The sequence below is a fragment of the Euprymna scolopes genome, chromosome 24 (genome assembly GCF_053919585.1).
Source record: "Euprymna scolopes isolate OS-2025 chromosome 24, ASM5391958v1, whole genome shotgun sequence".
Lineage (NCBI taxonomy): Eukaryota > Metazoa > Mollusca > Cephalopoda > Sepiida > Sepiolidae > Euprymna > Euprymna scolopes.
In genome coordinates, this window is record NC_136505.1 from 32,525,907 (window position 1) to 32,544,046 (window position 18,140).

General features: G+C 36.1%; 1 protein-coding gene across 1 annotated transcript in view; it reads left to right on the forward strand.

Annotated features, from left to right (window-relative positions):
* The window catches only part of LOC145246645 (iduronate 2-sulfatase-like), a 37,294-nt gene extending 20,806 nt beyond the window's left edge, over positions 1-16,488 (forward strand). The window contains exons 4-8 of the mRNA XM_080108348.1: positions 868-956; positions 1,918-2,131; positions 8,322-8,482; positions 9,553-9,679; positions 12,234-16,488. Coding sequence (XP_079964474.1) covers positions 868-956; positions 1,918-2,131; positions 8,322-8,482; positions 9,553-9,679; positions 12,234-13,033 — 1,391 coding nt within the window. The 3' untranslated portion in view covers positions 13,034-16,488. The remainder of the gene's footprint in view (positions 1-867; positions 957-1,917; positions 2,132-8,321; positions 8,483-9,552; positions 9,680-12,233) is intronic.
* The last annotated feature ends 1,652 nt before the right edge of the window (positions 16,489-18,140 follow it).

Below are 18,140 nucleotides of genomic sequence, written 5' to 3' on the forward strand. Positions count from 1 at the left end.
TTCACATTACATTTAAATTTCTGTTTGTAGTATAGTCAGAGAAGCAAGAAACAGGGGTGGGAATTCCAGTCAAGCAATTCAAGTGAAGAAAAACTATTAGAGTAGAAGATTTTCTGGAATCTTGGGAACCTCTACAGTGAAGAGGTGGGATTTGGCTGCTAGGTGGGTTTGTTGGGGGTATGTATGTCGAGAGGGTACAAGTACAATGAGCTCATCAGTGCACATTCCATTAAAATACTTGTAGGTCAAAGTTCAGTTGGTAGTGTGGAACCTATTAGATTGGAGACTCTTTTTCTTGACTCTGTCTAAGAGAGAGAGAGAGAGAGAGAGAGAGAGAGAGAGAGAGAGAGAGAGACTCATGGTAGATGTACCAGCTCAGATGTGACAACAATACTCCATGCAATGGTGACTTTGTAGAGAAATGATACTCTTAGGTGTGAGTAATTTTATAGCACTGTAGAGAAAACTCTTCTTTGGAGCGGCCTTGACAATGTCCTCAACTTATTTTGGAGTGGAGGGTTATGAAATAGAACCAAAATTTGTCTGGTAGTAAGTAGAATTTCTTTTCTCTTGGTTGTCTTATTTTGTGAGTTTTCTCTGATAATCTTGAACGACAGCATCTCTTCAATACGCAAACCTTTTGCGGAACACAAATACACAGACATACTTGAACATTTTGTCTATGATAAGTTTAAATTTATTTCCTACATGTAATATTTTGCTTAGCTTCTTTTTTGGGGGTAGGGTGTTTTTTATCTATCAACTTTAGAAATATTTTAGCTTGATTTCTCTTGCTTATTTTCATGATTTATTTAAAAAAAAAAAGTCTCTCCATGTTTTTGTGTATACTTCATTGTTTTCCGACAGGTCGCGCATCTGGTTTCACGGATGATTACCCTTTCAGCTGGAGTGTACCCGCCTATCACCCACCCACGGAAGAGTTCAAAATGGCCAAAGTAAAACAGCAATTTCTTTCCTACTTTATTTTTATTTTTTTTACTTGAGAGCTTTAGAGAATTATTTTCGAGGCAGTGGTTATCATTTAAAAAAAATAATTTAACCAATATTGGAAGAGAAAAAGAAGTATTAGAAATTACCAGTTGATATTTAGAATTAAACCTTCCAAAATTACGTAAATTGATGAAGTAGTTTTTTTTTTAACTAGGAAAATTAAATTTTATGACAAAGTGAGATATTATGTTTTGATCTACCATGTTTTATAAATAAGGGGGAGACAACTCAATTCAACCTATCGATATCAAAATTAGCCATGTAATTAGATACAATTTATTATTAAAATCACTAAAAATTGTAAAGAAAATGATTTATATATATATATATATATATATATATATATATATATATATATATAAAACTACTAGATCAATTTACATGATTTTTGGAATATTATATCTTTGTTCCATGATGTGTATGCACATCATAAAGATTTTTCTGATTTATTTTTTTAATAGGTTCAATTCTAAGTACCAAATTACCTGCTATAACAATAAAACTGATACAAACACACACACACACAGACACACACATATATATAATTATTAGAAAATTGTGCGCAGGAATTCAACTTACTTTAAAAACAAAAATACAGAAAAAACTTTATGATATGCGTATCCATTACAGAGCGGAAATGTTATATTCCAAAAATCATGTAAATTGTTTTTTAAGAAAATAAAATTTTATGAAGAAGCTAGAACAGTGTGTCTTGATCCGACATATTTAATAAATAAAGGAAGACAACTCAATTCGAACTACCGAGATTTTAAAATCAACCTGTACATAGTCTTATATATACAAGAATTGTCTAAATCCTTGTGACTATATTCAGTACATTTATGCAAAAAATATGGCAACAACTACTCTGTTTTACTCATGTTTCAAAGTATTTTTGTTTTCCAGGTATGCCCGGGAAATGACGGCAAAAAACACATGAACCTTGTCTGTCCAGTGGATGTTTCTTCGATGCCAATGGGGACTTTACCTGACATCCAGAGCACAGAACATGCAAAAATGTTGATTAAAGAAATCATTAGCAATAAAAGCAAACCTTTCTTTCTTGCAGTTGGCTATCATAAACCACACATTCCTCTGAAATATCCGAAAAGATTTCTTGGTAAATAAATTTATTAGTATTCCTACGTGCAATATAATGAAGCAGTACCCAACCTGTTGTTTCGCTAGTAATCTGAGCTGACACTAACGCCTTTAAAAATCAATAGAAACTTTTAAAAATTTAATGCTACTAAGACTAAGCTTCTTTGCTTTAATAATTACAAGAAATCTTTGCGACCACCGATTGTCATAACTAATAACACCTTACCTGAGAACTTATTATTCAAACTCCTAGGCTTAATATTCACTGGTAACATGAATTGGAACAAATACACGGAAGACATAGCAAAATCTGCTGTAAAAAGTGGGCTCTCTTTACTATGCTAGAAAACTACTCACACCTGACAGTATCCTATATCTTTAATAAGTCACTATTCACCCATGCATGATGTATTGTTACCACATCTGGGCTAGTGCATCTATCACTAGTCTCTCCCTCTTAGCCAGGGCCCTTAAAAGGAATTTCCAATCAAGTAGATCCTGCTTTATCAACCAAATTCCATCACTGAAATGTTGCATCCCTGTGCCTGTTTTAGAAGTATTTTAATAAAATGTGCTCTGACGAACTTTTAGCATGTAAATACCCCTGGCTAACCTGGCTAACCTGGCAACCAGCAAAATCCCACCACTTCACTGTTAAGACCCAAGATGTCAGAAAACCTTCTACTCTAATAGTTTCTTCCTTCAAACTGCTAGACTTTGGAATTCCTTCCCTGTTTTCTACATCCCTGACTGTACTAACATGCAGAAATTTAAATGCAGTAGAAACAGACAACTTGCTGCTCAACTCCCTTGTAGACAGGCTTGTAAATAGTAGCCTCTAACATCCAAGTGGCAATATGCCTTGTTTGGAATCAATTAGAGTAAAAAATAAAAAGCATTTGTAAAACATATTTTTATCAAATAGACAAAGAAATTTAGAGAGGGGATCAGTGTCAGCAAAGAGGTAGATTTCTTGGTATTTCCTAAAATGGTAAAACATGATAAAGAAATCAGAGCGTAAAAAACAAAAAATATGGAAATCACTCTAGACAAGGTATAAAGCTACTTACTGTAAGGAGTTAAATAAAATAGAATAAAATACTACTTCAAGGTAAAAAATTAGCCAACAATAAGTGTTAGATTTTGAGTCAGAAAACTGCAATTCTTTCCCCCTTGTCAGAAACATCACTCATGAAATGTGAGGATTAAAGAACAAAATAAAGGAATGAAAGTTACGCGTCTGCTAAAAGTAAACCCAAGATCCACTTCTTACTCTCCTTGTTACTATGAGGAGCCACTAGTCACATCTGAATTCTGTGATCGGTAGCTAGTGTCTGGTTGACGCAGATCAAAATAAACGTCTAGCTGAATCCACTGTCAAAAATTTTCCCCATTCTTTATCTGTGCCTAAATCAAAATGTAGATTCCATGAACAAAGCTTCTTTCTTAGAACTGCACGCCTGTGGAACTTTGTTCCGTCTGCCTGCTTCCCACCTGACTACAACCTGGATGTCTTCAAGTCCGACGTAAACAAATTCCTAATGAACTGCCCCCTTAAGTAAACACTTAATTAAATCTCCACATTAATGTACTGTACTTGCAATAACCCTTATCCCCGAGTGGCTTCCAGGCCTTGATAAGTGGTGACCATCATGTAAAAAAAAAAATAATAAAAAAAAAGGAATGTTTTCTATTCCAGGTGGGGTTTTTCTTTACAATTTTTGTCTCTAAATATGGCATATTAACCATCAGAGCAACTATAAAATTGGTGATGCTATTAAATGCATAAACCAAACTCATTCCACCTCTTTCTCGTTCTAGAGTTGAATATAAGTCGAACACTTATCAAAAAGGGAGGAGAAAGAGAGTAATAGCTAATGAAACGGTGAATAAGAAAAAAAAAATTGTCTTTTATTAAATTTGTCCTTTATGCTATGGGTGATAGGATTTCTGGCTGCAAGGATAAAATTTGTCCAGCCTTCGCTTAATTAAAATATTGATCAGGATTAAATATTAAAATCTTTGAAAAATATATACTTTTTTTTTTTTTTAACAATACGGACCAATATTTGGCATAAATCACTGACGAAAGAGATTTGATTATGTAATAAAAAAGAAAAGCTATTAATAAAAACATTATCAGATAAAAATCGACTTTATATTATATATATGACTAGTTGGGCACCTGGCATTGCCCAGTCGTAAAATATGCTTAAACATGATATCTTCATTTATGCAGATTTTGTATTAATTATTATAGATTCAGTTCTTTATTGATTATTATATATTATATTGTACCTAATATATAGTAATAATTTCAAAAGTAAAGAAAACATGACTTGGGTGCCATCAGCCAGAATCAAAACCAAAACATTTAGCATCCAATCTTAGTTGTTACGATTTAAGCTATTGTTAGATGAATAAGAAATAGTAAAGATGAACCGACTTCTATATATAAAAGGTAAAATGTGTGTTAGTGTGTGTTTTTTTATAAATCTTTTTATTACATTTTCACCCCAAACTATTATCAAGGACATAAGCATCAGGGGTACTGTGTAGGAAGTTGGGCAGCAAGATGCCGGTTCACGTTGCACTTGAACTTCTGCATGTCAGTACAGTTGGGGAAGCAGGGACCCAGAAGGGAATTCCGAAGTCTAACTGTTCTGGGGAAGAAATTACTGAAGTAGAAGGCTCTCTTACATCTAGGGATCTCTACTGTGAAGGGGTGGGATTTAGCTGCTTGTCGGGTTTGTCGGGGTTATTTACGTCGAGGGGGCACAAGTGCTTGCAGTTCGTCAGACCATTCACCGTTAAAGTACTTGTAGGACAGGCAGAGGGATGCAACATTTCGTCGATGGGACAGAGGCTGAAGTTTAGATAACAGTTCAGATTGGCAACTCTCTTTTGAACCTTGTCTAGGAGTGAGAGACTAGTAGCAGATGCATCAGCCCAAATATGACAACAATACTCCATACATGGGCGAATGGTCGCCTTATAGAGGTACAGGATACTTTCGGACATTGGTATCTTTCTAACACGGTAGAGAGGACCTACTTGCTTCGCAGCGGTCCTGGCGATACTTTCAATGTAATTGTTCCAACTCATGTTTCTTGCGAGCGTTAGGCCGAGAAGTTTAAAAGATGTACTTTCAGATAAAAAGTCATTGGCCATTGCTATTGGTGGTAGAGAAGGTTTCTTGTAATTATTGAAGGAAACGAGTTTAGTCTTGGCAGCATCGAATGTGACCATCCATTTATGTCCCAATTCCACTATAGATCAGAGGTCATCCTCTAGTGTTTCTGCCATTTCTTAAGTTATGTGTTCATTTGTTTTCCTGTCATGTCTATTATAGAGCGTGGTGTCGTTAGCATACATACCCATCTCTTGTCAGAGAGGTCATATTAGGAATAACAGCGGTCCAAGGATAGACCCCTGAGGCACTCCCGCATTTATATCATATTGTTTAGATGTACGACTGCCGAAGACAACCTGGCTTTTTCTCTTATCTAAGAAGGATTTAATTATGTTAAGTATTCTTCCAGTAATACCATATGATCTGATTTTCTTGAGAAGACTCTCATGCCATACCCTATCAAAAGCCTACCCTCTTCCGCTTTGTCCAGTGAATGGTATATACGTTCTGAGATTACAGTTAGGATGTCTGCTGTGGGACGGGCTTGCCTAAATCCATATTGTTGGTCAGTCAGAAGTTTAGCATCTGTAAGGTAGTGGACTAGAGCTTGGTTAATTATGGCCTCAAATATTTTGGCGAAAAGTGGGAGGAGGCTAATGGGGCGATAATTTACTGGGTCAGTTCTTTTGCCAGAATTCTTGGAAACTGGTACTGCAGGAGCAGTTTTCCAGCAGGGAGGAAAACAAGATTCATTAAGGCATTTGTTGTAAAGTTTGGAGAGAATTGGAGCTACTTTGGCGGAGCACTTTTTTAATAGCACAGCCGGGATGAGATCAGGTCCACATGCTTTTGCAGTGTCAAGATTTCTTATGATAGCATGCACCTGAGAAGGGGTGATTTTCAGATCGTCTAGTGAGACATCTGTCCTCAAAGGAAAGTCAGGGAGGGGGTGGTTGGCAGGGTCCAGTGTGGAGTTGGAGGCAAACCGACTGGCAAGCATGTTAGCCTTCTCAGTTGCAGAGCAAACAACCTCGTGATTGTTGGATAGTGGGGGGGGGGATTGTTGATTGTCCATTATTTACTACACTGTTGTAGATTTTTTAGAAATCGCGGGTTCCTAATTTTTGTGCTTCGATGTGTTTTTTGGTGGTTTCAGTAAATTCTCTCTTAGCTGTCGCTATTTCTGTGTGTGTATGTGTATTTCTTCTGTATGTCCGGGAAAGGCTATTTTCGGGGGGGGGGGGGGGGGGGGGTTAGCGCTCCGGGTGTTTACTGTTTCTTAGAATCTTTTATATGCTATTTAGATTATAATATTTTAGATTTATGAAACGAGGTCTATCTTTAATTTAGGCGAGTTTTACATGCTATTTTTAGCATTTTTTTCATTTGCCATGTGTGCTTTGCTTTTCCGTAAAAAAAAAAAGCGAAACTGTGAAAGCGAAGTTGTCTTCTCGGCCTTTTGTGCCGAGACGTCCAGAAAGCAATGAACTTTGATCAGTGCAGGGGGGGGGGACCTGTCATATCAGACAATTTTGGACACTCCCCTTTTTAGGGGAGCTGTTTTCCCTAACATCTTGGCAGGGCAAACAAACAAGCGTCAAAGTTAATCGCGTGATGTTTGACCTCATTAAATTCACGCATCCGTCGCAATAAGTTTTTAATCGTTAAATTAAAACGCTTTTCATTCCTCTCCCGTCGTGCCCGAGTGGGTAAAATGCCAGCTTTTTTTCCCTTTTCTTTTCCACCTTTGCATCAAGGTTTCGGGTTTGAGCGAACCTACCTACCAAAACTGTTTTTTTTCTTTTACACCGGCAAACACACGGGCAATGCCGGGCACCCCTGCTAGTTAATATATAAATGTGTATTTGCGCATGTGTACAAACAACACGTTTAGTCACCTTACATCTGCGAGGTTCCATTTTTTGGTAATTTTGATCCCTTAGCAACTATTTTTACCAGCTAAAAACTCATAAAACAATGGTCCACAAAAAATTGCAATCATGTGACCTACCTCGTGCCACTGTGCAACCTTGGTGGAGATGCATTTTGAAAAAATGGGGACAAACACACACACATAGTGAGTTTTATGAATTAGACTAGCAAGGTTATCCAGATATTCCTGAGGTGTGTATTTTGTTGTATCTGCAGATTGGTATTCATCCATAATTTGCAAGGCTATTAAGAAATCCTTTTATATACAGAAGTTGATATTCTCAAATGGTCGCCCATTGGTAACAATACAGAAGCAGTTCAAGGGGAATCGAGAAAGACAGTCAGCATTTTTTCAAAGTGCATCTCCTCCAAGACACAAGGTCGCAGAACAACGCGATGTGGATCAAATGGTTACATTTTTTGTGAACCATTGTTTTATGTAAAAATGAAGTAAAAGTAACCGCTATAAGGGGTCAAAATTGAAAAAAAATTGGAACTTGGCAGGCGTAAGTCGACTAAAAATGCTATTTATACACATGTGCAAATATGCAACTATACGTTAAAGTCAGTTCATTTTCAACTATTTCTTGTCCAACTGATGATAGCTCAAATGGTAAGAACTAAGGCTGGAGCACTATATGTTTTGTTTTCAATTCTAGCTGATGGCACCCAGATCATATTTTCTGTTTTTTACTTTTTAAATCACTACTATATGTTGGGTACAATATAATATATGATAATCGATTGATAATTAACTCTATAATAATAAATATGAAATTTGCATAAATTAAAATCATATTTAAGCATATTTTACAACCGGGCAATGCCGGGCGTCCAACTTAAAAAAAAAGTGAGAACACTTCTTTGATATATTTATTTATTGTCTCCTTTCACTTTCCAGATCATTTCTAAAAGCATACTAGATTTGCATATGTGCTTTTCTGGCACATCTGTGATCTCAAGAGCTCTTCATGCTAAATTTGTTGCAATTCTTCCAAGTATTTCTGGGACTTATAAGTGACCAAATGGCAGACAAAACTGCTCAATTATAATAAAGAAAATAAACTAATTTGCTTGTCTTAGCTTCTTTTGCGTAACTCACTTCAGCCATTTTATAATATATACCTTTTTTTTCTTCTTTTAGATTTATATCCTATTTCGGAAATAAAGCTTCCGGTGAATCATGTTTATCCGCCTGGTCTTCCCTCAGTCGCTTGGGATCCCTGGGATGACCTCCGTAGAAGAGATGATGTCAAGAAGCTTAATGTAAGCTACCCTTATGGACCAATCCCAGAATATTTTCAAGTGAGTTATTAAAATTTTTATTTTTATTTATTTATTTGTACTCTTATTCACCTCAAAACAAGACATATTGCCGTTTGGACTGAGGAGTCTACTATTTGGGACCATGATTACAGGGCCACTACATAGAAAATTGAGCGGCGAGATGTCTATTTACATTACATTTAAATTTCTGTATGGAGGGAATTCCAGAGTCTAGCAGTTTGAGAAAAGAAACTATTATAGTGGAAGCCTTTCTGGAATCTAGGGACTTTTACAGTGAAGGGGTGGGATTTTGCTGCTTGTCATGTTAGTCGGGGGTATTTATATCAACGGAGCACAAGTGCTATGAGTTCATCAGAACACATTCCATTAAAGTACTTGTAAAAAAAGCACAGAGATGCAACATTGTCGTGATGGGACAGAGGTTGAAGCTTGGTTGATAGTGCAGGATAGTGATTAGATTGGATTGGAGACTCTTTGTTTTTTGGATCCTGTCTAAAAGGGAGAGACTCATGGTGGATGCCCATACATGGGCGATTGGTGGATTTAATTGATTTTCCTTTTTAAAATGTTTATCGTGATAGAATGAATGCAATCATTTTTGCATGAAAACATTTCAGTGCTCGTTTAGAATCCCCTCCCTTATAAAAGAGCAAAAATAAAGACAAGTTTGTATGATGTACATACTTGTGATGGAAAGAAAATATCGTACACCAAAAATCACATAAATTGATCAAGTAGTTTTATTTTTAAATAAGAAAATCAAATTTTACAGCCAAAGGAAGTGACACTTTAGCAATGCTATCTTGAAAACAATCTGAAGGAACAAGGGAGATAACTCCAAATAATTCTAACTTGCATTCTTAATATTAGGGGGGGGGAGGGGCACTGAATAAGCTCAAATTCGTTTCAGAATGATTTTCTTTATAAAAATGAAAATACTTGATCAATTTACGTGATTTTTGGTGTATGATATTTTCTTTCCGCCACACGTACATCATACAGATTTTTCTTTATTTTTGTGTTTTCATGATGTAATTCTGAACAAGCACCATAATTTCTTGTTTTTCTTTACTTTCTTTTCTTTTCAGAAACTAATTATTCAAAGTTATTATGCTGCCACAAGTTACATGGATGAACAAGTTGGACATTTGTTATCTGCCCTTGACGAACATGATTTAGCGAATAATACGATTGTATCATTTGTCGGCGATCATGGTCAGTACTTTTTGTGCATATTTAGTTTTTACATTTGTCTTTACACTTGATATAGACGGCAAGATCACCTGCCATTTTCGGAATCAAAGGAAATATTTCAGTGTTTGACTGCTAATCTGATTTTTTTTCAGAACGTTTTATTACAAACTCAAATGTCCAATTTTTTAATTTTTTTATTACATTTTCACCCCTAACAAGGCACATTGCCACTTTGATGTAGGGGGCTACTATTAGGGACACAGGCTATAGGGGTACTAGGTGGGGAGTTGGGCAGCAAGATGTCGGTTCACGTTACACTTGAACTTCTGCATATCAGTACAGTTGGGGAAGCAAGAACCTGGCAGAGAGTTCCAAAGTCTAGCGGTTCTGGAGAAGAAACTACTGGAGTAGAAGGTTCTCTTACATTTAGGGATCTCTACTGTGAAGGGGTGAAATTTTATTGCTTGTCGAGTTTGTCGGGGGTATTTACGTAGAGGTTGCAGCTCGTTGGAACATTCACCGTTAAAGTACTTGTAGAACAAGCAGAGGGATGCTGAGATAGAGGTTGCAGCGAAGAGAAAAGGACATCTCCTACAAGGCCACAAAGTCTATTTTGAACCCTATCAAGGTAGAACAAGTCCTTTCTAGCAGCTCTTGCCAAGGTGTGGCAACAGTATTCCATCCTTGAACGTACCTGGCTCTTATATAGATAGAGAATTGCATCAGCAGTGAGATATTTACTGGATCAATAAAAGGATCTGACCATTTTTCCAGCGGCCTTGGCAACAGATTTGATGTACGTATTCCATTTAAGATTAGGAGTAAAGGTAAAGCTCAGAAACTTGTCAAAACATGAGGCCTCCCCAAGACGAGAGCCATTCATTTTAATTGATGCCAGATGGAGATCAGAACGTAGATGATGTAAAGATAGAAGCTTGGTTTTAGATGCATTAAAAGTAACCAGCCACTCCTTTGCCCATTGTACAACGTGATCAAGAGGAGAGAGAATCGGAGAGAACTTGGTCATTTACTGTTTTAGATGTGCTACCATAGATGTTAGTGTCATCAGCAAAAATGTCTACAAATGATGTAAGGATGTGATTTGGAAGATTATTAATGTAGATCAGGATTATTATTGTGATTAGGTTAACCTAAAATAGCAATTAATACTCATTGAATGTTCTTATAACATGAAATTTAAATATCTTGATTGATTTGTGAATTCTTTTTATATAATTACTTTGTCAGATTACTCAGCCTGATCAATAAATACAAGTTTTGATTGCCTTAATTATAACTTTTCATGTTCCATAGTTTTTTTGTTAAGCTTTAGTACCTTTTGCCATCTTCTAGTTGTAATTAAATATTTATAGATATACAAAGCAAAACAAAAAATAAACGAAACGAAAAAATACAAAAAGTTTTGTTTCATTTTCATGCAAAGAAATGAAAATAAATTAGTAAATTTTTTGAACGAAACGAAAGAATTCAACCATACAAAATTCTCCAATAAGTAGGTAAACTTTGAGGTGTTATTTTGAAATTGTAGGCAAAATCGATTTGCAAGCAGTAAATAATTCCCCCATTAGCAAATTATTTACGACAAGGCTAATGTCTACTTGCCTATCTTTGGCTGCCCTACTGGTGCTTTAAATTAGGGAAAAAAAATTTTAATCGACTTCTCTGAGGGGGGGGGGTCCAAAAAGCATGGAAAACATGACTGGCTACATCCTTAGCTGTTATGAAATCATAGAATTGTAGAAGTCCCAGTTGTCTCTGACATGTATAAACTATTATAAAACTGTTTACATCGGGAAACCGGGTTCTTGATCGTTCGTGGATACAATCACTTGGATGCCAATGTTTAATTTTTCAAAAAGGTTTATTAATACAGAAAACTTGGAAGATTCAAAAACAGGGTGAAGGATCTTGGGCACTTCTAACATGTTTAGTGTGTTAGGTAGACGTTTTTTTTGTAAATTTTATGTTGAAAATTACCTACATATATAAACATATAAAAACATAAAGTGTTTCACACTGAAGTTTTCTCTATAAAAAATATACGGTTCTTTTTTAGAATTCCCCCCGTATTTTTTTAATAAAAAAATGAAGAAAAATCTGTATGATGTATGTACCTGTGACTAAACAAAAATATCATGTTCCAAACATCACATAAATTGATCAAACACTTTTATTTTTATATAAGAAAATCATATTTTATGAGTAACAAAACTGTGGCTGTCTTGTCCGCTATTTTTACAGCAGTTTAACAACAAAAAAGGGAGATAACTCAATAATTGGAACGTGAGATTTATGTTGTAACGCCTACGAATTTCCATTTATCACTTAAAAACGATTTTCTGATTTAAAAATAAAATTACTTGATTAATTTTCATAATTTTTGGAACATGATATTTTTGTTTCAGCACGGGCACCCACATTATGTAGTTTTTTTCTGTTTTTTAATATAGGGTTATTTTGGACAAGAGCCAATAAAATTTTTATAACTATGAATTTGATTCCAATTTTAAAAATGACGTTTTCTATTTTTTTTTTTTTTTTTCTGATTTTAAAGGTTGGTCTTTGGGTGAAAATCAAGAATGGTCGAAATTTTCAAATTTTGAAGTGGCAGTTAGAGTTCCTCTGATGATGTATGTTCCTGGCTTAACGACCAACCATGGTCCAACAAAAAAACATTTCCCTTTCAAAGACCCTCTAAAATATATCAAAGCATCTTCTCTTGTATACCACCCAAACGATTCAACAGAAAATGCTTTTAATAAACAAAGCGATTGGCATTACAAAAAAAAACTTACAATACAATTAACACAAAAAAAGACGGCGGAATTGGTGAGTGATGATTTAGTTGAACTTGTGGATTTGTTTCCAACTATTTCAGAATTGGCTGGATTGTTTGTACCAAGTTTGTGCCCAAGAAATTCTTCACAAGTGGATTTTTGCACCGAAGGTGTTAGTCTTGTGCAGCTCATTAAAGAATCCGTCGAATTGAAGACAAATGAGAAAAAAAAATCCCATCAGAATTGGAAATTAGCGGCATTCAGTCAGTATCCTCGACCATCGGATACGCCCCAGCATAATTCAGATCTTCCAAAATTGGCCGACATAAAGATCATGGGTTACTCAATGAGGACAGTTAAATATAGATACACCGAGTGGGTTGCATTCAACCGTAGCCAGTTTGGTCCAAACTGGAACAACGTGCACGCCAAAGAGCTTTATTTCCATGATCTTTCAGAAGAAGGAGAAAATCACAACCGGGCAAACGATGTGAAATATCAGGGGTTGGTTAAGAAACTTTCCAAGAAATTACACGACGGATGGCGAGCAGCTTTGCCTCAACATCTTCTACTCTAATAATTTCTTCGCTCAGACGGCTAGACTTTGGAATTCCCTCCTTGTTTCCTGCTTCCCTTACTGTAATAACTTGCAGAAGTTGAAATGTAATGTGAACATACATCTTACTGCTCAACTCCCCATAGACATGCTCTCAAATAGTAGCCCAATACTGCTGCATTTACTGACTTGCAGTTTCCACAATGTCTCTTGGGTATGCTCGCCTGCTAACGGGAATAACCAGAAGTGGCTGATCGCAAAACGTTAAAATGATATGAGAAAATTATAATGTTGAACAGGAAAAATATGGAAATACAATAAATAAAATTACAAACATGTATAACCCAAACCCAACCATAACCTTAAACTCTAACATTAACCTGCACGATTAAAATTAATTTTTTATTTCTTCCAATGTATAAAAAAAATAGCCTTCATAGATTTGTATTAGCTAAAAGAAGACAGCGTGTTTATTAAAAATTGAGGACCACTTTGACCTTTTCCATTTATTTCTGTCAGCTGCAGAGCAAGCCTGAGTCAACTTTGTGGAAACTGCAGGTTGTTAAATGCAGAAAATTTTTTTTTTAAAAGTATCGCACTATCCAATTTGTAGTGGAATGAGGACAAAAATGGATGGTCACATTCAATACTGCCAAGACTAAGCTTGTTTCCTTCAATAATTACAAGAAACCGTCTCTATCACCAATGGCCAAGAACATATAACCCGAAAGTACTTCCTTTAAACTCCTCGGCTTAACGTTTGCAGGGAACATGAACTGGGATAAATACACTGAGAACATTGCCAAGGCTGCTGCAAAAAAGGTGGGCTCTCTCTACCGTGCTAGAAAACTACTTGCTCTTGAAAGTATCCTGTACCTCTATAAGGCCACCATTCGCCCATGTATGGAGTACTGTTGTCACATTTGGGATGGTACATCTGCTACTTGTCTCTCACTCCTGGATAGGGTTCAAAAGAGAGTCGCCGACCTGATAGGTCCTGAACTGTCATCTAGGTTTCAGCCTCTGTTCCATCGACAAAATGTTGCATCCCTCTGCCTGTTCTATAAGTACTTTAATGATGAATGCTCTGATGAACTACAAGCACTTGTACCCCTTTGATGTGAATACCCTCGAAAAACCTGAAAAGCAGCTAAATTCCACCCCTTCACAGTAGCGATCCCTAGCTGTAAGAAAGCCTTCTACTCCAATAGTTTCTTCCCCAGAACTGATAAACTTTGGAACTCCTTTCCAGGATTCTGCTTTCACTATTGTACTGACATGCAGAAGTTCAAGTGTAATGTGAACAGACATCTTGCTACTCATCTCCCTTCATAATATCCCTGCAACTTATGTCCCCGATAGTAGCTCCCTACTTCAAAGTGGCGCTGTGCCTTGTTTGGGGTGAAAATTGAATTGAATAAATAAAAAACATCAACTTGTTACAGAATATGATGCTTCTTCATTTGAAAAATATCTTATGATGCTATCAGTCCAAATGATAATCTCTAGAAACAGTATATGATAATTGGAATGTTGTTCACACCTGGGAGTCTTTATCTAAACAATTTTTTTTTTTTTACGAAGGAGTCACCACTTATCAAGGCTCAAAAGGCTCTTGAGGATAAGGATTAATGAATATAAGGCAGTATTATAATAACTGTTAACGATGTAAGTTAGGTACAATTTGATTATTTAAAGGGACGGTTCAACAAAAACTTGTTTACATTAGACTTGAAGGTTATGATATTGTAGTTGGCCAGGAAGCAGGCCAGCGGAACAGTGTTCTACAGGCCAGCAGTTCTGGGAAAGAAGCTTTGTTCAGGGAATCTGTGTTTAGATTTAGGCACAGATAGAGAGTGAGGGAAATTGTTGATAGTCGTTGTAGCTAGTCAAGTGTTTTTTTTTGTGAAAGTTTGGCAAGGGGGGTGCCAGAGATTGGAGCTCAGATGAACACTTGCCAAGTAACTAGCTTTGGCATTAAGCTTTGTAAAACATGGATTCTTAACTAAGAAATAAACTAAGAAAGTAATAAATCTATCCCGTTGTAATGCTAAATATGTTTTCCATTTGTCTTCAAGTTCATACATACAATTCCATGTATTTGTAAAGTTTCAGAATGATGGAAATAAAGTGCTTTGGTTTTGCACAATGAATTAATACTCTCTTACAAATGTAACCATTCCTGGGAGAGGTTGTTGCATGATCCTGCGTCACAAGACCAAATATGTAACCATGATGTCACCAGTCCATAAACACAGGGACCTTAACCCTAAGTTCCAGTGACTTCATTTTTATTTCATCTAATAATAGACCCCTCAGAATGTAACCAGACACTCACCAATGTCTGGAAATTACTGCTCTGAGTCAACAAAACGACCCTAAGTTCGAGTGGCAATACCTTTAACAGATTAGCTTACAGAAGCATGTTAATCCTCTATTGTTGTGGAGGTTAGCAATGTTGATTCAGATGATGTTTTTCCACATAATATGCCGGTTATACCATTCTACAATATTAATATCAGTAGAACCCAACCTAGCAAAGTGATGCAAGAGTTCTTCTGTTGTAGGAATTTTGTGATATGGTCTTTTGAATATTGTAGGTTTAGGTATCTTGAGTCTAGGTATTCTTTTTGTATGAATTGTTTAGATTTGAAACCAAGTCTGTTGGTTCTATCTCCTTTCTGATGCTATTGCTTTCTACCATGTTATATTTTTTTCAATTGAAGTTTTTCTTGGTACTTGTGCGAGCCTTTTCTAGTCTCGCACAAAAACACACATTCACATTTCAAGCTATATTACTTGTTATATACATGTGTGCACACAAACATACGCACCCACGTCCACACATGTACACATATTCACGTTCGCGTACATGCACTCACATTCACGTGTATAGACACACACGCTAACGTGCACACGAACGCACACATGGACGACGTCACTTCCGCTTTCTAAGGAAATATACACATGCGCAAATGACCACCAGAAACGAGTATAAAAGAGAGAGCAACAAGCAGCTTTTTCTTTTAGGACCAACTCTCGACCAGAGAGGTTGGGCTAACCAGCCGCCTCCCTTTCTGGAGGTGCACGCTCGCGCGCGTCACGCCCCCTTACTACTATGTATGGGGCACGAGCTAACAGACCGTATGTACACATTCACACTCTTTCTCTCTCTATCTACTACTGGTCCCTGAGAACACCTTCGCGTAGCTGACTACTAACTGACGTCAACTCTCATATCCTCGTCTTTGTCTACACGCTGGACTATCATTTCAATTTCCACTACAACACTCACTTCAATTCGCATGCACGAACAAACGATAGTGACCCGAACTTGAGATGAACACACATTTCCTATTCTTTCTACACCACCAGTCCCGCAACGAACATTGGTTACACACGCGCGGACATGAACACATGTTATATCGAAAACATTCTTTCAACAGTAAATAAACGACGTTTATCTTATCCATCAATTGAGTCTTTGTTTCCTTCAATTCCATTTGTTTCATTATTTTCTTGTGGCGAGCTAGGGTATTATATCCTGGTCCGTTACATACTTCAATATGTGATTGTCTATTCTTGTTATCAAAGAGCCGGTTAATCTTATATTGTTGTGTTACCTGAACATCACTGAAGATGATGACAATTGAAAGTTTAGCATAATCTTTGACATTCTATACAGACCAAATCCTTCCAAATTTTGTTTTCTGTTGCAACTTATTTTAGTGCTTGTCCCAAATTCAACTTAATTAAATAAACAAACAAACATACATAAAAATCTGTATGATGTACATATGCGTGACTAAATGAAAATATCGTACACCAAAAATCATGTAAATTGATCAAGTAGTTTTATTTTTAACTAAGAAAATCAAATTTTATGAGGAAGCGAGACAGATCAGCCATGTTTTAGAATATTTTAGAAATCAAGGGAGACAACTCAATGCGACTACCAAAATTTTTTGTGCTTATTTTAATCAGCCTGTTGCAAAATATTATTAATCCCTAAAAGCTATAAAATTTTATTTTCTTAATTAAAAAAAATACCAATTCGTTTATGGGAGATATTTTCTCTTAGAAAATGATTACAAAATGTTGAGGCAAATTTTTAAAAAATCTGTTATGAAAAGTCCTCTAAGAATACAGAGATTTTTATTAGCACTGCATATGAATTGGAGGTGATGAATCAGTAATTGCAGTTGCATTGTCATGTGCACATCTAAAGGATACTACACAAGAGATAACAGATGAAGAGATGGATGATTGATAAATCGGTGCCTCATGAATCAAAAGAAACACTTATTAAGTGTCATCTTCCCTTCTTTTATGCAACAAGAATAATCCATTTCTCGACTGGTTTATGACCTGCGATGAAAAGTGGGTTCTTTATGACAACCATCGATGCTCAGCTCAGTGGTTAGATGCCGACAAAGCTCCATGACACTTTCTGAAGCAAGATTTTCACCAAAAGAAGGTCATGTTCACTCTGTGGTGGTTTGTGACCGGTCTCATCCATTACAGTTTTTTCAATGCAGGCAAAACCATTATAGCAGAGAAGTACTGTTAACAAATGAATGAAATGCATCAGAAACTTCGACAACAACACCCAGCATTAGTCAACAGAAAAGACCCAATTCTCCTCCACGACAATGCCAGACCGTATGTTGCTAAACCAAACCTGCAGAAGAACTTATCCAATCTGTTGGTTCTTGAATAGGTTTTATTATTCCCATTTCGGTCAGTTTTCCTAATTCCTGTTTTAATTTTGGTATCATACCAAATGGTATATTCCTTGGAGAATTGACAATTGGTTTTATGCTCACATTCACTGTAATATAATGAGTGACTGGTAATTTGCCTATATCACCAAAACAGTCTTTGTATTTTTCTATCAAGCCTTTTATGTCTATTTTGCTTATTTTGTGTATCCTTTCTATTAATCCTAGTTTTTCTGATTTTTCCGCATAAATGACTGCATTTGCATTTGTATCCGCTACAATAAAGTGCAAATTTATTTTTACATTTTACATCGTAATTGTATGATGCAACTGCCATTTACTGGAATTTTCATACTATTATATGCAGTTAGTCTTACTGATGTCTTTCTTAATTTCAGCTTGGGCTT